The following is a 22986-nucleotide window of genomic DNA, read 5'->3' as shown; positions in this document are numbered from 1 at the left end:
GTGGAATGTACCGTAGGTGTGAGCGGGCTGAAGCAGGTTTTACGGTGCTAATCATCGGTTGGCCTGCGGTTTTCACATCTGGACCCTAAAGCGGGAAGTGGTTAGCGGGGACAGGAAGTGGCTTTTGATGGAAGGCATTGCAGCACTTTCATACATAGCTGCTGTCAGAATCATGGGCTCTGCGTGCGTGCGAGACAAAGAAGCGGGGAGAGAGACAGAGGAGTTAATCTGAACTAAACTGTTGACCTTTGGAGGGGACGCCTCATTTGTCAGATGTGGACCGGTGTGGAGTGGTTTAACTTAATTACCCCTCTCCATCGGGACGCAGAAGGTCTCATTTGCAATTTCCTCCTCTTTTATATGTGACTGCTTCCGCTGTAACTATCTTTTACTCCTGTGTAATTCTTCTTCTCTAGCTGTCGCATTGTGTCTATTCATTCGTTTTCCTGAAAATTGGCAGAAGTGGAAAGTAACAGTTTTAATTAGCATACTTAAAGTAAGACTATGTAACTTTAAAAATAAGGAATAACACAGTTTTCTTTTTAAGATTGAAAGTTAAAAAATGAAACAATAAAATGCAATCTGTTTTAAGTCTATACACTCAATGGTTGTGCTGTTACAGTCTTATTTGGTCTGGTATGACCAGCTAGCTTAAAGCGGCTAATGTTATCAAACTTTATCACTGAGCCACATAGCTAACCTGATTACTTATTCTTGTGTTGATGTTACATCATTTTTTTGTGTCACATTTCAATTGTTTTATCACAAAATTAAAAGAAGACATTAGCTTAGCATAAAGACTTGAAGCAGGGGAAACTAGCTAGCCTGGCTCTTTCAGCATGAGAGTGGTCTTCTCATCATACATGCCAAAAAGTGACTATTTGTCCTTTTTTGTCCTTTCTGCTACATTTTAATATTTGGCTTTTTATTCAACTACATTTATCTCATCGTCGGGCAAATAATATGACTTTGTGAAGTCTTTAAATTCCTTTCTGCAAATGAATGATTGCAGCCAATTGTAATTAAAAATCAACAATATTAGTTATTAAAGCTTTGTTGATTTCAGCCATATCACCCAGCTCTATCTGATGGCTACAGTATAATTTACTTCACTTGTATCCCTTTTCATGCAAAAAAATCCAATAAAACCCAGAAAATGTGATAGTTCAGTAAATGTTTATATGCAGGTTTGAATGCAAGTTCTTCTTCCCCCGCTCTGGTATTTCATAAGATATTGGATTACCCTGCCAGACCACTCTGACATAATTACTACCTACAGGTGATGGAGGAAGCCAGTATGATTCAAACTCCCAAGGGTGACACAGTAGCATATGAGAGGATAGAACAGCAGTGTGGGAGAGCTGTTTGGACCCACCACGACTGAATATGCTCATAAATCATTCAGTGTTCAGATTAAATTTCCCAACACATGTCGGGTTTCAGGTGACACGTCAACTGCATGTGACCTCTCTGTTTTAACAGGTGACTATCATCGTGCATTAACAGTATAAGGGCACATTTTTAATTCCAGGGTGCTGCAGCCGAGGCGTATTTGAATGGAATTACAGGAGTCGAGTGATGGCTCAACAGTTTTGCCTGCTGTGTCAGGTCGCTGTAAAGGTGCATCACATAAATGCTGGCACACTACGATTCAGCAAATATCACAGAGGGATGATGATTAGAAATGATCTATTTAAAAAAAAAAAAAAAAAAAAAGATGGATGAAGATAGATGTAAAGATATCCCGTTACATAAATGATGGCAATTAATGTACCTGTAGAATTATTAAGTGGTGGGGTTTCAAGGATTTCCATGTCAGAACTCATTAAACTCAAATAAGCTTATAAAAAGTGGTAAGTAGTTTTAAACTGTCTCTGCCACTTAAATAAACTGTTAGATTGGATTGAAGATACGCGTGTATCTAGGTTCTCTTTTCAGCCTCTTTCCTTTCTTTGGTCTGCTGTTGACATTGATTTGTTTCCATGGTTCCTATGTTTTGTTTGATGACCATTTCTTTTTCCATCTCACCCTCCCGCTGGCATTTCTCAGCCATTTGCTTTCTGTTTTCTCCTTCTCCCCTCTTTTCTTCCATCAGTCTTTACAGGGCATGCTCTCCTCCCTTCACTCTGAACTTGACATTCAGAGGTACTTGATGAAAATCCAATTGCCCCACAGAGTTAGTCGGCCTTTTATCTTATCTGCATCATGCCATTGTGTGTGTGTGTGGTCGTGTTTGCATCCTCACTAACATCTGCTGTGTGACTTTGTTCCCAGCCCCTGTGCCCCCATGTCTTTTAACGTCTGCCCTGTCTGGGCCTGCCAAGCACACTTGGCTACCAGGCGAAACCAGTTCTGGCTATGAAAGCTCACAAAAATGTCAACTGCACTTTATATAAAATGCTTCAATTCCTTTTTTGTCCGTTTGTTTGTGAGTGTGAGAGAAGAGAAGTGTGCGCATGCAGGTGTGTTCAAGATAACCTGGTGGACCTGGCCTTGTGTCTCCAGCTGCATTAGCTCTACAGCACCACACTTCTGCCAGGGAAGAAGAGCATTTCATAAAGAGCCCTGTGTTCACTGACCCCGCAGTTTGAGTCCCACCTTGTCCCTGTGGTACAGATCACCTTACAGCACCACATAATAGCTCAATGGGCTCTGTAGTCATGTCACACATCATCTTATTGTAGCTGTGGCCTGAGGAAGCCACGTCATGCAGATCTGATTGCAGAGCCAACTGATCTTTGAATTTTGATGACACGATTCTTGATCCTTAATGAGTGGTCAAAAGGAATTTCCTCTTCTTTAGAACTCATGTTGTTGGTTTCTGTTTGATCTCTTTCATAAAAAACTTTTTCTCTCACACACTGTTCAGTATGATTTTTCTTTTTTTTTTTTCCACCTCCTCATGCTTGACAGATTTAAGCGCAATGAGGTGCTTGTGGGACAGTACTCAGCAGTATTAGATGTGTGAGCATGTATCAGTGTCATACAATATTAACACTCCTTTGCACATTTGCATGACTGAAGTCATTTGGTTTATTTGGTGGTTGTGCTGGAGTCAAGCTCAAAGTCAACATCAAAGCCACTTGCTTTCAGCTTGCCAGAGAATGTGTGTGTGACTCATAACACACTTGACATTGTCAGAATGGCGGATACTTTTTTGTTTCCTAACTTCACCAATTGTATAATATCTAAAAGAGTATGTTTGACATACAGTGGAAATTTAGAAAACTTTGTTGTGACATTTCCAGAATATAAAACTTATGCATGTACTGTATCATCTTGTGCACACCGTGTCCGTGGTCTCACCCTTACCGTATTATGTTTCCATGTGCCTCCCCCCTCCAGAGCAGAAGCCCAAAGCACGGCCCCAGCCCCCAGCCCAGCATCGGCGACCACATTGACCACCTCTCCCTGGCCTCCCTAGAGTCACTGGATGCCATGTCAGAGGCCGACGCACCTACAGCCTTCACCCGCGGCAGCCGGGTTCGTGCCAGCCTGCCTGTGGTCCGATCGACCAACCAGACAAAGGACCGCTCACTAGGTACACTATGTATTAGGCTTTAGTGTATGACAGTACAGTCAGAATTTAAGCTTTTCCGTTCTTGTTATTTACCACAAAATGTTTCAGTCGACTGTCTTGTATTTCTATTCCTCACCCAAAATCCCCAAACTGGCAATATTCTTACACTCTTATTCTTATTATTATATTATTGAAAATAAAGGCTCTATCTTAAATATTAAACTGACTTTCGTGAATAGACAGAAGTGGAAGTGGTTTGACATGAATCCTGTTCAGTAACCTTACATTTTCCAGCTCTTTTAGCATAATCTTGGCATAACTTAAGAACTCCCTGAAATAAATTCTCACCACACCATGATCTCACTGTTTCACCTTGACAGTCCAAGTTCTTTTCCTCACACTCCATCTATCTTCTCCTCTCCTCTTTCCCTCCTCTCTCCACCTCAGCTCACAGCTCTGTTTTAATTAGAATTCATTTCCTCTGTAGTGAAAGATTAGGGAATCCATCCACAATATGCCATCGTGTTATTGACAGGATTAGAAATGGGTCGTCTTATCAACGCAGACGGTGCTTCATTTGCATCCATATGCAGAAACTCTAAAAGTTGTACAGAATTAGGTTGCTGCATTAGGGTGAGGGTGGTGGAAAGAGTTTGAGAACTCCCCCAAACAAAGTGTAGAGGCTGTATTATTTCAGGAGGATAGTCTTCAAAGGTAGCTCACAGCTCAGCAAGGCATCTGCTGCTGGATAATAGCAAAGCGTCTGAGTGGCACGCCTTTTGACCAAACTGAAAATGAATGAAACTATAGGGTGTCGTTTTCCACACTCGTCGGTGCCAGTAGTGCCTCTTCCTTTGCTTGAGTAGCAGAAATGCAAAAACCTGTATAAAAACACTCTCAACAAGTATGCTTTGCCACACATTCATGCACACACACACACACACACACACACACACACACACACACACACACACACACACAAAAACACTCACACACATGCTCCATCTCTCTCTTTTCTCTCTCTCTCTCTCTCTCTCAAAAACATCAGGACAAAGCGTGAGGACAGTGGGGGGTTATGGTGTGATGAAGGGGGAGGAGAAAAAAAGGGGCACCTCTTTACTACAGTGTCCCTCCCACAGTCTCACACACACATGCACACACACACAAACACACAGACACACACTTCGCTGGGTCCCAACGGACATTTGGGGCTTAGTATCTTGTCGCGTGGTCTTTTGCAGAGCATCATAAGACTCTGCAGAAAACAGGAAATCTTTAAAACCCCTATTGTGAGTATCAGATTCATTCTCGAGTGTGGCATCAAGTGTATTGTGTTTCACGTCATTTCTTCCTGTAGTTCTTTATATAGTAGTTTTCTGCTTCTTTCGTTGCGTTTCAAAGTTTGTGATAATATTAATGGACACAGATTGACGTTTTTCATGATTGCGCTTCGTTTAAACTTTTGTGTCTCAGTGGAGAGATGTGGAAAACTGGTTTAAAACTCAGACAGTCTGCTGTGCTGTGCCCATTTGGTCAGGAAACCCACTGGCCATTTGCTTCCAATCCTGAGTGAAACCAGGCGCTGAGGAATGTAACACGACTCTTTGTTAGAACCGAGCTATTCGACTTTGTTGCAGTAAATGCAACTGATGTTAAAGAGTTCAGATCTTCATAACGCTTGCTCGATCAATGGCGCTTTGTCATCAAACTTATTCACCCTAGTTGCTAACATCTGGGTGAAAATGAGCCGACTGTTAACATAACAGCTCTCAGGGGATCTTCTTCAGGGGGGGAAGATGATGTTAGTCTGCAAATGGGCACTTTGTTAAGTTATTGCTACCCAGAATCCCAGACAGACCAGAGCAATGGATAGACTCAGCAATTTTATTTCCTGCATTTGCCCTCTCTCTGTCTCACTCTGTCTCGTGGAGCATGTAGGATCTTGTATAATATTTCACCAACATCTGGTAGCTTTTACTGGCTCGGTCCTTTTATGGGGTTACACCAAGTAAAACCATATCTCCTTTCCTTAAAATCAGCTATTTTCATTGAAAAATGTCTCTGAAACGATCGATTTATTTGTATCACAACAACTTTTTTTTTGTCTCAGAGATTGATGAAATGTGACATTCGGGAAAGTTCTCATTGAATATGATACAACGTAATTAAAGAACCAGCGTTAACTGGTTAAACTTCTTTGTTCTTTTCATTAAGATTCTGCTAATGCTACAGATAACCCCCCCGTAGAAATCAGTGCCATGCTCTTTGAAGCAATGAATCAGAGACTAGAAATAGAAATGTCTTCTTTTTTTTTTTTTCCTTTTCCCTGGCATTGTTTATACAAGTGCAGTGTGGGCGTGTCCATAAATTTTGTGGGAGAGACATCTGTTTTTCTAAAGCACAGTGCAGAAGCCACACCCAGGGTTCAGAGGTTCAGACTTTGGTCTTTTTGATGCACAACTTGTGCTGTTCCACCCTGTGCACACAGCCCTACTTCTGCTCCCCTATTCCTTCCCCTACTCACTTTTTAATGTCAAGTAGTTAATTATCACGTCAGTCGTGTTCGTATTACACGTGTTTGAAAACAGCAATCGACTAGGAAACTATATTTATGAGAAACATTTTCATCTCCTCAAAGGTTTTGTCCTTTGCGCTCCAATTGAGGGTAAGCATTCGTTCTGTGGCCCAATTCAAAAGTCGAAAGAATAATTTCCAAACCAACAAATGGTGACTTCCAGTAAGTCAAGTAGCCATTTACATACACAGAAAGTGTAAAGGTTGAATGTGTTTGGTCTCTGTCAGGTGCTAGGGTTTGATGGTATTAATGGTAAAGCAGTGGAAAAATGAAGAAACTGATTTTTTTCACATTTTAATCTGATCAAATATTTAATATATATACCAGTCTATTTCATGTGGTAAAGTTTGTTTGAGGCTTACCCGATCTGCAATAAATAACCACGCCTTTTTGTTTGACCAGTTCTGTTTTTGCTCTTGCTGTTTTCTGCTCTTACATTGATCTTAAAAGATCAAAACATTATTGAAAAAGGTCCAATTCTAGATTCTGTGCAACTTCTACTGAGCAGAATAACTTGCTAACTGCGTCCCCTAAGTCAATACTTTGTGCAGCAGCTTAAAGACTAAAAGCCCTGCAGTGGTTGGTTTGGAATTGGGGGATTTTTACTGTTACGTAGCTGCATGAGGTGGTGTGTTTGCATTACCAGATTAACACTGCAAGAAGGGCTCAACTTCTTTAGTCTCTGAAAAAACATTGAGTTTACAATCTTGGGGGGAGGGGGGACAAAAACAGTGTATCACTATTGCAAGGTATGGAAATCACACACCTGTCTTGCTCTCTGTTTGAAGGTGTGCTGTACCTGCAGTACGGGGACGAGACCAAACAGATCCGCATGCCTAATGAGATCACGAGCATCGACACGGTCAGAGCTCTGTTTGTTAGTGCCTTCCCGCAGCAGCTCACCATGAAGATGTTGGAGTCGCCCAGCGTCGCCGTCTACGTCAAAGACGACATGAGGAACATGTACTACGAGCTCACTGACGTCAGGTAAAGACATGTTTTTGCGTGTTATAAATGTGGATGCAGAATAAGAGATCGGGAATGTGTAGTGGACAGCGTACTGTATATTGTGTTTTGCCAGTTTAAGTTCATCCAAGGTTCATTATTCTCCATAGAGTTACTCTTCCCCTTAAATGTCCTCTCTTTTTCCTCTCCCTGAGCACTTCCTGTCTAAACTCCCCCTGAACAGGAAGTGTCACTGGCCAGGAAAGCTCCTCACTTCCTTTTCCCTCCGTGTGAAAACTTAATAGGAAATAAAGTTATGTGGCAGATGGAGCCCTACAGCGAAATGTCTCCGATATACCCAAGCAAAACTGAAGAGCGCTCTTGAGAGACTTTGATGACTTTCCTGCCTGTTGTCCTCTCTCCTCTGGTGAAAGTTTGAGTCCGGAAAGTTTGAGCAATGCAAACATTGTCTTTTTACACTTTTTGAGGCCCTTTTATTTTTTTCAGAGTGTCGCTTCCAAAGACTTGTGTGCTATGTTGTGTGTATCATTTACAAGCACACATACTAGCTCACTGCTTTTCTTCTTCCTTGTACTTTATACCTTCCTGGTTTGGTATTCGCCTGCATGTCTTATCAATAATAAAGCAGACTCTATGCACAGAGGCAGTATACAGCCATTCGTTGTAGTTGTTTTTCAGAAAAAAAAAAAAAAAACATTACTCTCGAAGACTCAAGCGACTTTGCCCTGTTTTTTTTCCCCAGCGAGCCCGCTCAAGTGCGATGTGTACTTTGTGACTAATTCTTTATCAGGGCTGTAAAAAAATTGTCTCGTGATTCCTTAAGGTGGGTACAGGTGTCCAGGGTGCAACAACACAGTGAGAGAGCGAGAGTCGCAAAAGAAAGAACAGATCCGCTCTCAGTTTATGCAGTTGAGCCACGTTTTAACACAGTATTAGTGGATGTTTTTGTAGTCTTTGGAGATTTAGAGGAAATGTCACAGAACAGAGGACTGTTTGAGCCTCTGTCAGGGTATGTGCCCTTGGCAGAGCGGCTAAAGAGATCCAGGCTGAGGCAGGATCGGCCGCTGTCTGACGGTGATACCTGGGCTGCTTTCTTACCGCGGCGCACCTCTTCTCCCTACAGGAACATCACAGACCACTCCTGCCTGAAGGTCTACCACAAAGACCCAGCGCAGGCATTCAGCCATGGGCCGAGACCTGCCAACGGCGATGCCAGGGTGAGTACTTAACCGTAACAAGAGCTAACACAGCGGTGAAAATTATTATCTCCTTAACAGCAGCAGCTGCAGGGAGATGGCCAGACGTGTTGTAGATAGAATAGTAAGCCCAGCCTCTAGTTCTTCTTGATCTCACATCCTGTTTGCAGTTAAGGGAAGGAATGTCCCCCTGCCTCTTGTTAATCTGTTTAGAGGGGGTCTCATATTGTTCTCCCAGGGGCCCGTGATTCGGCCTCGCCTGTATGCTCTGGTGCAGCTTGCTTAAGGGACAATTGAACTCAATTCTCAGGACTGTTCCTGTTGTTCATTCTTCCCCCAATATCAGCTCTAATCTCTTTCTCTTGTTCTGATTCCAGCATGTTTGTTTCCTGCTGATGTAACAAAACTAAAGCCCCAAAGAGCCCTTTCCTCGAATGTTCCTCCTCAAATCCGCCTCTCTAATCCGCCTGACCCTTTATCTAACCCGCTGCTCCTCTCCGCCTGCTGCTGCTTTCCAGGCCCCGTCACAGTGCTATTGTGATACTGCAAAAATTACATTAACCTTAACTATAATCTCCCACTGCCACATACTGTATTTGTCATATAAGTGTGAAGTGAAAGTGATAAAGTTTTAAGGAATGATGAGGCATACCTGACGATGGTTTTAGAGGTCTTGGTTCAGATGGCGCGATGACTTTGAGGTGCCGCAGAAAACATGTAGCAGCCTCTGGTGCTGGAAGGCGAGTTGCTTCTTTGACGGGGGGGGGGCCTTCAAGGGGAAGTGAACAAATGACTGTTGAGAAAAAAAAAGATGCATCGGATAAAGTGCAAATGGTCTAAAAGCAGCAAAGGTTGCAAACTGACATCATCTGAATCATTTGGATTGTGTAGAGGAGATTTCTCAACCTTTGTTGTGCAGTGTTTTTCTTATTATTAATAACTCTGGAATTTGCTGATACAGCAGTTTTGAAAATATATAACTTCTACTGGACGAACTGAAGTGCATTTAGCAAAGAGAAGCCAGACAGACCTTTTAAGGGCTCTTGTGCAAACATTGTGAAATCTAGGCGTGAAGTAGAGATATGCTGAAGAAGGCTGTTGTCATGAATAGTTCTGTCACTGTTTAACCCAGCAGCAGTTGACACGGAGACAAAGACTGGACGTGGCGGAGGTTGTCGAATGGTGCCGGACAGGACAGAAACAAAGCAGTTACATGACATTTGTTGCATTCATCCAAATTTTTCTGTTCTAATGGCATTTCCACATAAACACTGAGACGCTGTAACACACAGACACAAACACGCAGACGTTGCCGACTCCTGTTATCAAGCGGTGTCTCTGCTTGGCAGCTGTAAAGTTTTTAGACTACAGATTTTTGGTTTGTTTTGTTCTTCTTTTTATAATCAAAGTTTGTATTTTTTTTCTTGACAACCTCTTTTGATGATGAAATACCCTGGCGCCCAAAGCAAAATGAAAAAAATACTACAACCTAACGAGCTGTGCACCTGTTTAAACAAGCCCTGGTGGGAGTGGAGGTGGGGGTGGGGTTGGGGCGGTGGATGTGGGAGGTTATCCGGGTATAATTCAGATCTGTTTGGGCTATCGAGTGCCCTCTTGTCCTGCAGGAAGGCCAGGCCTCAGATCAGATTTAAAGCGGGATCCACAGTCACCTCTGTTATTGATTGAAGCTTTCTGGCCAAATAGAGCTGTCTCTGCCCATGAAAACAACTGCCTTGTCCGCCAGTAACTGATATACAGTGGACAGATACGCGCAGTAACTGCAAAGTAACTTGATAAGAAGAATAAGCCTCAGGCTGTCAGAATAAAGTGGTGTTTTCTCGCATTTGAAGAATCTCTTTTGTCGTGTTTCATTTGATGAAAAAAAGTATTTTGAAATATTAATCCGTACTTATGTAAGGGATTGAGCCCAAAGCAGTGCTTTGTATTCATAGAATAGTCAATAGTGGCTGTCAGAAGTGATGTTATGTACACATAGCTGTAGGAGGTATTTTGTAAACAGAGGTGCAGTTATTGGCTTAACCCCTCTGATCCATTCTCCTTTGGGCAATCGATCAAATTTTTCATTATTATTCAAAGTTGAAAAGTTTGTCTTCATTTTACTCACAAATTACAAGAATTAGCAAGCTAAGCGTTTCATCACTGACACCATTAGGGTGCACAGACAGCAGCGTGGTGTTTCCAGCCACGCTCTTTAAACGTTGACACACTTCTGCGTGAACGCTGCAGCTCAGCCTCTCTCTATCTGATTAGCCCCGGCTACCTCTGAGACTGTGAAGTTTGTGAATCAGTTCGGAAACCCTCTCCGTCTCTGACACGGCAAAAGAGATCGAGGCAACTTTGTGCCTTCCTACCAGACAGGCTGCCCTCATTACTGGAAGCTTAAGAGTGCGGTGGAAACAGGGTGAGCGAGAGTCTTTAAAAAAAAAAAAAAAAAAAGAAAGAAAAAGAAAGAAAGTCCACGAGTCAAACTCAAACCAAATGTTCTCAACACAGCCTCTCATTTGCCTGACATGGTTGCTCATGTGTTTATTTTCGAAGCCTTTGCTCCTCTGTTTTGTCTCAAAGCAGTGATTTATGAATGTTGTACAGACAGAATCTGTGTATTTAAGGGATATTTTAAGAATAGTTGGTGCTCCAAAGGTGTAACATCTGCTTGGGATTGACAAGTGATGCCCTTTGGCCTTAAGTGTTCTTATAAGGCTGTGCTGGAATTGGCAAAGCAGTCAGAGATGTTATGTGGTGCTTTGCAGGAATTGCTGCACAATAGGGCGACTTTTCTTCTTCTTCTTCTTCTTTTTTTTTTTTATTGTGTGTAAGCACCTTTGATAGTGAAAGTCATTAGGGTTTGATGATGGTCTACTGATGATGGCAGCTGTGGGGTTTCTCAAATTTCCTATTACATGTTTTGCTGCTTGGTCAGACTTGTTGCTGTTGTGTTTATTATGGGCTGTGTGCGCTTTCATTGCCAGCAAGTTTCTTTTTTCGTTTTTCCTTTGTTACCACAGCCAAGCCTGAGCCCTTTGTTACGGTACACTTTGAGCAGTTGTTGTTTTCCTGCACATACACACACACCTACTCACTCACACACACACACACACACACACACAAGTGTCACACCCACTTTATTGTTCTCTTCATTGTATTAATCTGTGTCGGCACCAGGAAAGAAAACTACATGGAGACTGAAAAAGCGCAGTGTCAAAAACTGTACCAGAAGTTTCTGAAAGAACTTTGCATTATGTTTTGACTTGTCTTCTCATGTAGGTGTAACTCATGACTCATACCTTGAAGGAACAATAGTTTGTTTGTTTGACAGGAATAGAGTGTTAGACAGGAAGGAAGATGGATTGGATTTGTCCCTGCATGTGACACTCCTCAGCACAGTGTCTATCATATCCAGCGCAACACATACCCACAGGTTATTTCTCTGTTTACACACTACATTTCAGGCACATGTTTACTTCTATGGAGAATTACCTCAAGCTAAACGCACTATATTGCAGTCAGGTTTGTTTTTCTTTTCTTTTCCAGAAGTTTTAACTAACTAATTTAGACCTGTGATATATTGCTAATGCAGTTGCCCACAAGTGACAGTAGTAAAATAATGGTCAATGAAAAAACAGAAGCATAGTGGTATAATGTAATGTAATAATAGCACAAGTAGAGAAACTGACCACATTAACCTAACTTCCTTCCTACATTAGCCTCCTTTTTGTAGTTTTATCGTGTATAGCCTGATCTCTCATATGTTTCCTTTAACCCGGAAAGCCACTCTAGTTAAATGAGGTTAGGTTTATTGTACATTAGCCTTCAAAGGTCTTTCATTGGTAGTGTGGCTAAAGAACAGTGGCGCAGATAAGCTGACTGTTTAATTAGACGATGCCAGACAGATCTTGTTGCAAATGAACCAGCTACCTTTTAGCCCGGGAGGTGCACATGAAAACTTTTAGAAAGCGAGAAAGAGAGCAATTCATCTCCCAGAGACCCTGATAAAAAAACTACAGACAAGAACCTTGTGTTCATACGTTGTAATATTGTTTTATAGAAGCCTGTGGGTATAATAACCAGGACTTTGAGTGAAATGCTATGTGTACCCGGGGATAGTAGCAGTGCAAGTAACTATTTTCTGCTTCTGGAAAAATTTGCTGACAGTGTATTTCCTTTGAAAAGCAACAGTGTAAACTGAGTTAGATGGATGTTTTTGTTTCAAGGGCAACTGCAGTCCAGAAATACAGGATATATACAAAATAAACAGTTGCTAGAGCTCTCAAGCAGGAACAACTATGCAGTCTGGTGTATTGACTAATCCTCAAGATAAGGGAATTGCAGTATTTTCAAGTAGTAATAAATCCAGTTATGTTTGTAAATGTTAAAAATATGCTTTTGTAATTGTCTAGATGCACAGTGATGGACAGCACCCTCTGAGACAACCCCCCATGGGTCCCCCAACACATCATCCAATGCAGGGTACACTCCCCCCATCTCCCCACTCCATGCCCCCGTCCCCCTCCAGAATCCCATTTGGCCCACGGCAGGGCTCCATACCTGGCAGCGCCACCATCCCTAGGGACCGACTGTCTAATGCCAACCCTCCAGCGCGCTCCATCTCGCCCTGTCCCAGCGCCATCCTGGAGAGACGGGACGTCAAGCCAGATGAGGACATGGGGGGGAAGAGCCACAGTCTGAGCAGGGGAAATGAGGGGTTGTATGCAGATCCATACCTGCTCCAGGAGGGACGGATGAGCATGGCTACCGCCCATGGACCGCACCCCAACCCTGGGCTTGATGGTCCAGAGCATGGCATGGGGGGATTTCACCGTGCCTCCATCCGCTCCACAGGCTCTTACAGTGGGCCCAGTCCCACAGACACTATGGATCACCCCTCTCTGTACAGGCAGAAGTCCAGAAACAGCCAGCTGCCTACTCTGGGCTCCAAGACTCCTCCCCCATCCCCTCACCGGATGGCTGAGGTACGGATGATTGACATCCATGGCGGGCCTCCTCATGGCGTTCCACCTCATGGAGTTACCATGGAGAGAAGCTCACCAGTGCGCCAGTCCTTCAGGAAGGAGGAAGTAACGGGGACCAAGGCTCGGAACAACATGGGATCACCTGTGGTTTCAGACCTGCCAGGTCATCTCCAGGGGCCCATTCCACCTGCCAATGACCATCAGACACGGTAAGGCTCAGGGGTCTGGACATGGTATAAAATAGGCTGGTTGGATTGTTCGAATAAGGATTAAGACCTTGCATGGGAGCATGGACTAACTCTGCATCCCAGTTTCACCCTAACCATGAGCGGCTGATTTTCAATCCCTGGCTCTGACTGTTTCATCATTCATGACTGAAGATAAGAATATAACCTGCCCTCTCACTGTCCTAAGCGCCATGATCTGCACATTAAGTACAACGGACTAATGCACATGATTATGCACCAGTTTGGTTTGTTTATAAAACCAGCTCTGATATCTGACCATTGTTTTCACAGTCTCTATTTAAACTCTGGAAGCTCACGATGTTAATTATTCTAGAGCGTATAGACCCAGACACTGAAACAGGATAGTATCTGAAAACCCCATTAGCCCATTGTAAATGTTTCTGTTACTCTGTGACTATTGTACTAACAAAAATCCCTCAGTAGAGTCTATTCAGTTTGGATAATCCAGTATTAATTTTGGTACCTGGGTTTAGGGTTTGTCTCACATAAACATAGGCAGAGGGAAAGAGGGGTGCTCGCCACTTACCCAGGCAAATGTGGTTTGAGCAACAGGGACGTTACAGGGTTTATGTGCATACCTTGGAATACCAAAGAAAATATTGACCAGGTCGAATAAGTATTTGAAATGGCCCAATCAGTCAAACAGATCAGGCTGGACCACCTGGGCAGCCCCCCCCCCCCCATTAGAAATGCCCTAAGAATCTGGCAAAAGAACGGAGGAATTTGATTGGGAAAAGCGCTTTCAAAATAAACATCCAGTGCTCTCGCTTGCTGTCATAGAATGTATTCATGTGAGATATGCTGTATGACACTGAGGTTAGGCATTGTTGTGTTCACATAGGTCTTGTGTCTCACTATTGTCTATAGCTCAGCTAAAACCACAGGACCACCCCCCCACCCCACCTCCCTGTGTCTTTCCTCAAGATAAATGATGACATCTGAAAACTAAAGTTGTTCCCTTTTCCAACCTCTAGGTTTACCAAGCAATCTCAGTAAGGTCCCCTCCTCACCTCTCAGGTGTTTGGCTGTCTTAAGGCTGTGTATTTTTTATAACACACTGTTGTGTTATTTAAAAAAAAAAAAAAAAAAATGAATATGACTTAAGCATCCTCACTGTCAACCTCAGGGTTTGGACTCAAGCTTTTTCTTTTTGTTTTGAGACTTAGTCAAGTGCTGTTGCACTGCTGGAATTGAGAAACTATTTATTTGACCAAAGGCAATAATGGCTAATTGCTAATCAGTTGCAAAACAAATATCAGCTGTGTAATCCACCCACAGAATAACAAAAAAGATTTATGGTCAGGTAATCAAAAACAATTAATTATTCTGTTACAGACCCCATTTCCATTCTGAGCGAATGTTTGCTCGAGTGGCAGCTGTGACTTCCACTAGGCCTCAGTGTTGAAAGTAGAATTTTCTGATGTTTCTGCAGAGAGCGAATGAAGGCTATGGAGCAACAGATTGCCAGCTTGACTGGTCTTGTTCAGCATGCACTTTTAAAGGGGCCAAACACTAGTGGCACCAAGGAGCCTCTAAGGTAAGCAATCACAGTATAGGACAGAGTGAGGCATCAGGGGAAATTTCAAATGAAAAGCCTGGCGCTCCAGCCAGAGGAGGAAAGATAAAGCATCCCTTCTATAATGGCGATATCAAACTGGTTAAATAGCATCTGGTGAAGAGGAAATAAGTTAGGCTGTGAATCTGATATTGAAATGATTTGCTCTTTAGATAAAAGGCCACTATGTATGGTTTATCTGGCTGCATTTCAACTCTTTGCATTTTGATCTTCACTGTGGAGACCTTGTGTTAATGTTTGCTCGACAGTTAAAGGGTCTGTGACTGCAGTGAATTTGTACGTTCCTGTGATGAAGCTTGTTAACATCATTAACATCATTTTAACCTCTCTGGTTTTGTCACTCTTTCCCATCATACTTGGTTGTAATGTGTTTGTTCTTACTAATACTAACCTGTAAATCTAAAGTGTCCAAAAAATGCTGTTTTTTCACTATCAAAATTCTGCCCTTATGAATTTTTCTCTGGCTGCAGTGAGAGACCACCAAAGACATCATCTCCAGCCCACAGCGCACATAGCTCAGGTTAGTATCAGTGTTACTCTGTGCAATTTCATTACTTTTTTTTTTTCTTTTTTATAATAGTTTAAGCGCCATAATGTCTTGTGCAGACAAGCCTTGCACAGCAGTGTCAGTCAACAGTCCGCAATGAGCAGTGTTGGAGGGAGGCAAAACAAAGTCAGGCTTCTTTGCTTGTCATCGGTTCATATTTCCTCACAATGTCCCCCCCCCCCTTCCTCCCTGTACATTCAGTTTAATAGGAGTTAAGAGACAAGAGCCAGCAGAGCTAACACAAACCCCTCAAAGCACTTCTTAAAACAAGGCGCTATTAGTTCTCAAGCCTGCCAAGATGATTCAGCGATTCAATCTCTGCTCTGCAGCGGTCTCCGGCTAGATCTAGGTTTGATAAAAAAAAGATCTGCAAACTCACCAGTGGCAGCGAGAAAACACAACGCTATTTATGTGTCTTGAGAGTTAATCTCGTGTCTCATGACTAACCTCATGTGCAGCATTCAGAGGGATTTACATGTCATGTTGTGCTTGAGTGAATCTTCAAAACGTCAGAGAAGTTACTGTGTTCTCTTTGATCTGGTCGGACTGCCCCCACATCAAACGTGAGAAATTAGTGGCGCTGTTTATTTTTTTTGGGCCATCCCTCAGATTTTTCCTCATCGTTACCACACAGAGTGCACTTCACATTGTGTCCCGGAGGCGTAAAGCACAACCAGCAGTGTGCATTGTAACCTGTACTTCAGGTCTGGGCAGCTGTCAGGTAGACGCAGCAAATAAATTTTGGGATTATCAAGACAAAGGTTTGTTCTTTTACTGCCCCAGCAGTTTAAATAGCACTCTGAACATTCCCTGACCTATTGTGTTACTCAGTGGAGACACTACCTTCTTTAATGGACCTCATGTCTTTGAGGTTGAAGAATTGCTTCAACACAAAACAAATATTTCTCACTATCCAGCCATGCAGATAGTTTTGGTTTTATTTTGTCCATGTTTTGAGATATCCATCTTTTGAGATTTATGCCTCAAATCCACTTCAGTGAATGTGATATTGAAATTTCATTTGTAGTGCTCACGGCTTTGAAAAATGACAGTTAAAACAAAATCCAACACTAATGTCTTTTCAGACCTTGGAATAAAATAGTACCCAAGAAAACTGTTAAAGCTTGTTCCTAGGGCAAAGTGGCAGAATATTCTTTTGTAATTTGAGTGGACCCTTTAATGGTGAAGTCTGAGGAAATTTAGATTGGATTGATTTAGGTGATTATCCCCTCCTTTTTAGATGCCCTAGATGGCACTTAAGTCAAAGCTCATGCTGGAGTTTCTGAAAGTGGGCTGAATTAAATTTATTGTTGTTGACCATTTGGGGCCTCGCGCCCAAACCACAAATATTAGTTCCCTCGGTTTCCATGGTTTCAACCTTTTCTCCATCTCTGGCGATGACTGAAATGTCAAAAATCGGTTGACAGACATTTCAGAGGTGCAGCCAATGTGAGTGTCAGTATATCTCTACTTATTGTGCAGGGAAAAGGAAACCACAGAGAGAGGGAGAGTCCAGGCAGTCATCACTAAACATTAGGAACATTAACTAAGACCAGTGTGTTAGCAGGGAAAATGTGTATGCAGACGTGTACAGTCTAACCAATAATTTGTAGAGGAAAGTCAGACAGGATGACGGAGTGAGGTTTGGAAAAGAACAACTCACCCTACTCCCTCTAAGGGGAGAATCATCCTTTTACTTTTTTTGACATGCCTGTGCAATAATTTTAGGTATAATTTCTGCTTTACTGCAACAATACGAGTTGTTATGACCTGTGATGTCTCCAAGGCGTTCTTAAGGTTTCAGCATGTGCATATAAATGAACATATTCTTGTTTTATGTATTACTTGGGTAAGATTTTTCAGGAAACAAACTTCAACTTTGTGTTTTTTTTTTTTTCCTGGCCCAGGTGGTTCCCCAGTCTTGGCTCCCAAAAGCAGTGCAGCCCTATCAGACAAGGGCTCAGTTCCTCTCAAAGTCAACCTCCTGCAGTTCAGGAAGAATGTTTCTGACCTCAGGATGCAACTCCATCAGATGAGACAGCTGCAGGCAAGACCTCTATGTCCTTTAAATTGATTTAAAATGTGGTGGTCTGTTCAGATGTCCACCTGCGTGCATGCATGTGAGGGAGTGTGCACCAGAATGACATCTCAGAAGCTCTGCATGTTGGTTTGGTAGTGCGGGTCCTGCAATATCACATTCCACTGTGTGTTTCCGTTCAGCTCCAGAACCAGGAGGCATTACGGGTTCAGCTGAAGCGGGCAGAACAGGAAATCAGTGTTAAACTCGCAGAGGCCATGCGGCGTCTCGAGGACCCAGTCCAGAGGCAGAGAACTTTGGTAGAAGAGGACAGGCACAAGTACTTGGGACTGGAGGAGCGTGTCCTTACACAACTCGGGTAAGGCTGTTCAAAAATTGACTGATTTACTTCCACAGCAGGCGTTATGTTTCATATGTCAGGGTGGATGTGGTTGTTTGCATTCATTACTGAATGTTTACTGTTAGTGGTTTTAATTCCTTTCATGAGAGTCTTGGACAAGAATTAAAGCTGATTCAGTACACACCCATGTGGCTCCAGTCAAGGTGCTTCCATTTATAGGAAATCCCCAAAAGGCTTCATTTTTACCAGCTCACCTGAGCTATTCAATCCTAAACTCTTTGACAAACCAACGCCCTCCAAATTACAGCCCACAGGTTTATACAGGCAAGCAGTGCCTGCCTCTCACAGACAGCAGTCTAGAACAATGGACTCAACTGTGGAGTAATTACTCACTGCTCTGCTCTTATTTTAATTCACTTGCAGCTTCTTGCCAACAGGGAGCAGTAATTTTATTTGGATGTTTACAGGCAAGGTCAAACAGTGTTGTCTTGCTAGATAGCGGTGAACTTACGCTCCAATGAACACAATGATAGCAGATCATAGAGGCTGGGAAATGAACAAGGCGGAAGTAGGTGGATTAAACTCTCAGTTACCCTTGGTATCTACTGTAGGCAGTTGTAAGTTGGCAGAACATGGCTGCTGGCACTTTGAATAAGTCTTAGGTTATTAGTGCTGCTTGGCTTTAAGGAGAATGTGGTGTGAAAAGCACTGCACCCTCAAGAGGATTGACCTATGATGACACCTTTTCTTTTTTTTTTTTAAACATTTTATAACTGTAGCAACAAGGCTCACTACTAAATTGTGCAACTGGTACTATGTGGAATAGTTTGCTAGTAATCCAAGGACAGGATGACTTGAGAAAGAAAGCAAACAAATTAGTCTCAGGAGTATTAAATAGGATGGTTTGTTATTGTCAGTGGAGAGCACTGATGATGGTGACAAAGCCTCCACAGAACAAAAAAACTGAGCATTTATCCACAAACTTACTCTCAAGTCAGTTTTTATCTCAACAGCTACAGTGCTTCAAGCTATTCTCATCTTAAGTCACATGTGTGGGATCCCATACTGTAAATTTCAGTCCATAACAGTAATTTACCGCATATGAAAGAGAATATGATTGATGATGATTCATCAAACAAATGCTATCTTAAGTACTTCATTAGAGCGTCTGTGAACCTCTTATGCTCTGACACACAGTGATGTATATTATGATGAAATACTGTATCTTTTTATCTGTGGGAGGTTTGATAAAAAATTAGTTTTTGTTTCCTTTCTCGTCAGCTGGAATTTTCCCATCATCATTCCCATTACCAACAGGCCTTAACATAGGAGGGCATTTATGACACAGCCTCCTTCTTGCCTTTCCCACTCCCTTTAGGGGACTTCTATAAAAGAGTGTTTCTCAAGGGTACCTGGCCACAATGAAACACCATTTTAGCCCCTCTCATGCAATCCCACACCGCACACAATGTTATCGTTTGGCACATTTCCCCATGGAGTAGCCAGTTTTCTCGAGCACCGGGATGGCTGCGAAGCTGCGTGGTATGTTTTCTCTGTGAGGAAGTGTCTCTGTCACAAATAAGCCCTCATTCAGTATGTAAACATTTGTGGTTTCGGGCACGGTTCCAATCCAGTCTAGTCTAAGCAGTTTCATTTAGACAGGGAAGTGCAGTGCACAGTGGGAAGGTTTACTCTCATTGTTAATTCTTGTACATATTTTACAATTTATAATTCTCTTTTTTACTTTTACGGTTAATATTCCTAAGTCTGCTCTCACCTTTGCCCAACCACACTGTATGATCTTTAAGATAAGTGATTGTGTCCTGCCCCCTGGTGTTTGTATAGAGTAATAGTTATGTGAATGTCTCTTTTTCTGTCTTTTTCCCCACATTAAAAACACGCCCTGGAACATAAATGTCAGTATATCAGTAACAAAAACAGAACTTAAAGTATAATTAAAATGTTTCATCCTATGAATATAATAAATAATTATTTATTTCATGGGGGAAGAAGTCAGTCAGATATGTTCTCTCCATTGCCTTAAAGTCAACTTTCTTTGTACTGAAAAACTTGTTTCTCTCAAGCTCTAAATTCTTTGTCCTTCCCACTGTGCTGTTTTTTTTTTTTTTTTGTTTTGGTTTGTTTTGGTTTGTTCTGTTTGTGCAGTGAGCTGGAGCAGTATGTCGGCTCTCTGCAGAAGGACTCAGCAGCGACACACAGAGTGGTGACCCTGAAGGATGTGGAAGAGGGAGCGGTGACTCTGAGGAAGGTGGGAGAATCTCTGGCAGGGCTCAAAGGTAAGACTACAGAGAATACAATTACTACTGAGAAAATCTAAATCTAATAATTACTAATAACTAATGTGTCAGACATATCAGATGGGTTCTTCTAAGTTACTGTCTTATTTAATTAACAGACTGAGCTCTTGGCAATCAGTATTTTTATAGGATATTTTCCGATATGAAATGTTATAAGATGTCATATGTATGCAAAAACAGAGTAAAATAGTCCATTACATGAGACCTAACAAGGAAGTGTAAAACAAGGACATAAATATTTAATTATTAATTTGTAGTAGAATATCACGGAAAGATCATAGCACCATAAAATTCCACTGAAAGAAGATAAGTGATAATATTGAAAGCAATGCATGCACGTTTGTCATCAGGAGAGTTCCCGGCATTACAAACCAGGATGCGGGCCGTGCTCAGGGTGGAAGTGGAAGCCGTCAAGTTTTTGAAGGAGGAGCCTCATAAACTGGACAGCATGCTGAAAAGGGTCAAGAGCTTGACTGACACACTCAGCAGTCTGAGAAGGTAAAAAAATAAATAAATAAATAAATGTCAAAGGAGATAAAGTAGGGATCAGGAGACGAGGTCGCTAGGGTGCGGTGGCTGAGAGTGAGATGAAAACAAAAAGCACTCTGCAGAGCTTCTCACAGAGGTCTGAGATGTGGGAGATTGTACTGTTTGATTATACTGGCAAGCCGGCCCTCATCCCATCAAAGAGGTCAGTCTGTGTGGACAGAGGAGTACGGCGTCCAGTTTGATTTACTTCCATCGTCTTCACTGAACCGATAAGTGAATTAATTTGGTGGACACTGCAGAACCTCATTTCCATTTTAATATGTCACAGATACCACACTCACTCTAGACTTTTCTCTCTCTCTCTCCCCATGACTCTCTTGGAAAACCATGTAGAAACCCAGTGTTTTCTATGTGGTTTGTAATCCAAAGTGTTTCCCTTCTCTCTGCAGACATGCCACTGAGGGTTCTCAAAGGGGCCCTGATCCTTCTGCTAATATCCCAGTGGATAACAGCCTTTCAGCAGCCGCAGTAGAGACCCCTGCCGAAGCTCCCCCAATATCAGTCCAGCCTACCTCCACCGCAGCCCCACCGGAGCTCCAGAACTCCACCATCAAATCAGGGGTGATGCCTTCCTCCCCAGTGGTCATCCATCATGTCCAGAGCTCCCCGGTCCACATGCAGCAGTCCCAGCAGTCTGCAGCCCTTACTGCTCAGCCCAGTCCCCCGCTTACCCCCAACCCCACTCAGGTTCCGTGTCCCAATGCAAGCAAGAGTCAAGGCCGAGAATCTCCCAAGGGTGCATCCTCGGATCCACCAAGTCCCGCCCGTCATAAGAAGGCACAAGGGAACCCAGTGAATAATGGCAACCAGGATCTTGTCATAGAGGAGCTGCAGAGCAGTCATGACAAGAGCAAAAACAGAGCTATGTCCATAGAGGTATGATATGTCACCTGGCCAGGGTCAAACTCTCTCATTAGCATCCTGTAAATATCAAACCACTCTGAACTGCTTTATTTTATACTATTGTAGTTTGTTCTGTTTTGTTTTTTTTGTCTCAGGAATAACATTCCTTCACTCTTCTAACTCAGAAACAGAAAACCTATTTGTATTTTTCTATCTTTCTTTGTCCTTCTCTGCAACTTGTAGGCAGCAGAGAAGGAGTGGGAAGAGAGAAGGCAGAACATGGGTCACTACGATGGAAAAGAGTTTGAGAAGATCCTCCAAGAAGCCCAGGCCAACATGATGAAGGGCATTCCCAGTCTAGAGGTAGAAGAGAACCCAGCACCTGCTGCCAGCGGAGAACAAGCAGACATCCACAATCCTGTGGAGGCAACTTCAGGTACAAATCTAACACAAATGTTACTTAAAAAAAAAGAAAAAAAGAAATATGGACACACTTTTAATTATTTCTTCTTATAAAACTTCATTGGTCTGTGTGACAGAAGAGCCCCAGTCTGAGCCTGACTCTGACAAACCAGCCAAAAAGGGGCCTGAAAAACTTCCGAAGCCTTTGACGGAGAAACCAGCCAAGCCCGCTCTGGAGAGACACTCCAAGACTGCCACCAAGCCGGCGCCCACTGACGGTTTTACCAAGCAAGGGTCTGAAAAGTCCAGCAAGTCACCACCACCACCACCTCCTCCGAGGAAGACCTACCCCACCTCGAGCTCAGGCATGACCACCACACGCTCTGGTGAGGTGGTCTACACCAGCAGGAAGGAGTCTGTCTCGGCTCAGGTCAGTTTGGTAATGTTTGTGAAATGTGGTCGAACAGCAGCTGCGGCTTATGATGCAGATGTGAGAATGGTATCAATGACATCACTTCTTACAGGAGGGTGAAGAGGAGGTCCCGCCTCCCACTCCCCAGCCCAAGCCCACCCAGCCCAAGGTTCCACCAGAGACCAAGCCGAAGCCCGCTACCCCTCCCCCCGTTACTGCTTCTGTCACCAGAGAAGAGGAGGATGAAGGGGACAAGATCATGGCAGAGCTCCAGGTTAGATGCACCTGTACACTCAAACACTTCCACAAACACTCCCCCAAACACACACAGTTGATGGGTCTATTCAGGTGTCCTTGATTTTGCCGCATTCTGCATTGTGGGAGTGGGTTGCCTATCATTTCTTCCCATGGTTGCTGACTTCCTCAGTAGTGGCAAAGGATGGCCACTGACAGCTGCCATTTGAA

At 43.0% G+C, this 22986-nt stretch overlaps 1 protein-coding gene across 7 annotated transcripts in view; it reads left to right on the top strand.

The window, feature by feature from the left end:
• LOC111237826 (sickle tail protein homolog) overlaps nucleotides 1-22986 on the top strand; it is a 65967-nt gene that overhangs the window by 36129 nt on the left and 6852 nt on the right. For 5 of the 7 annotated variants that reach the window (XM_022767091.1, XM_022767089.1, XM_022767084.1 and 2 more), the window contains 14 exons: nucleotides 3346-3541; nucleotides 6884-7082; nucleotides 8185-8278; nucleotides 12676-13457; nucleotides 14929-15033; nucleotides 15543-15592; nucleotides 17527-17666; nucleotides 17840-18015; nucleotides 20164-20294; nucleotides 20666-20813; nucleotides 21254-21740; nucleotides 21951-22143; nucleotides 22247-22539; nucleotides 22634-22795. In XM_022767091.1, coding sequence (XP_022622812.1) covers nucleotides 3346-3541; nucleotides 6884-7082; nucleotides 8185-8278; nucleotides 12676-13457; nucleotides 14929-15033; nucleotides 15543-15592; nucleotides 17527-17666; nucleotides 17840-18015; nucleotides 20164-20294; nucleotides 20666-20813; nucleotides 21254-21740; nucleotides 21951-22143; nucleotides 22247-22539; nucleotides 22634-22795 — 3156 coding nt within the window. The remainder of the gene's footprint in view (nucleotides 1-3345; nucleotides 3542-6883; nucleotides 7083-8184; nucleotides 8279-12675; nucleotides 13458-14928; nucleotides 15034-15542; nucleotides 15593-17526; nucleotides 17667-17839; nucleotides 18016-20163; nucleotides 20295-20665; nucleotides 20814-21253; nucleotides 21741-21950; nucleotides 22144-22246; nucleotides 22540-22633; nucleotides 22796-22986) is intronic. The other 2 variants (XM_022767085.1, XM_022767086.1) reach the window with 2 other exon arrangements.

This window comes from Seriola dumerili, unplaced genomic scaffold, assembly GCF_002260705.1.
Source record: "Seriola dumerili isolate Sdu_G_001 unplaced genomic scaffold, Sdu_1.0 BDQW01001124.1, whole genome shotgun sequence".
In the NCBI taxonomy this organism is placed as follows: Eukaryota; Metazoa; Chordata; class Actinopteri; order Carangiformes; family Carangidae; genus Seriola; species Seriola dumerili.
This window is presented reverse-complemented; position numbering and strand designations above follow the sequence as displayed.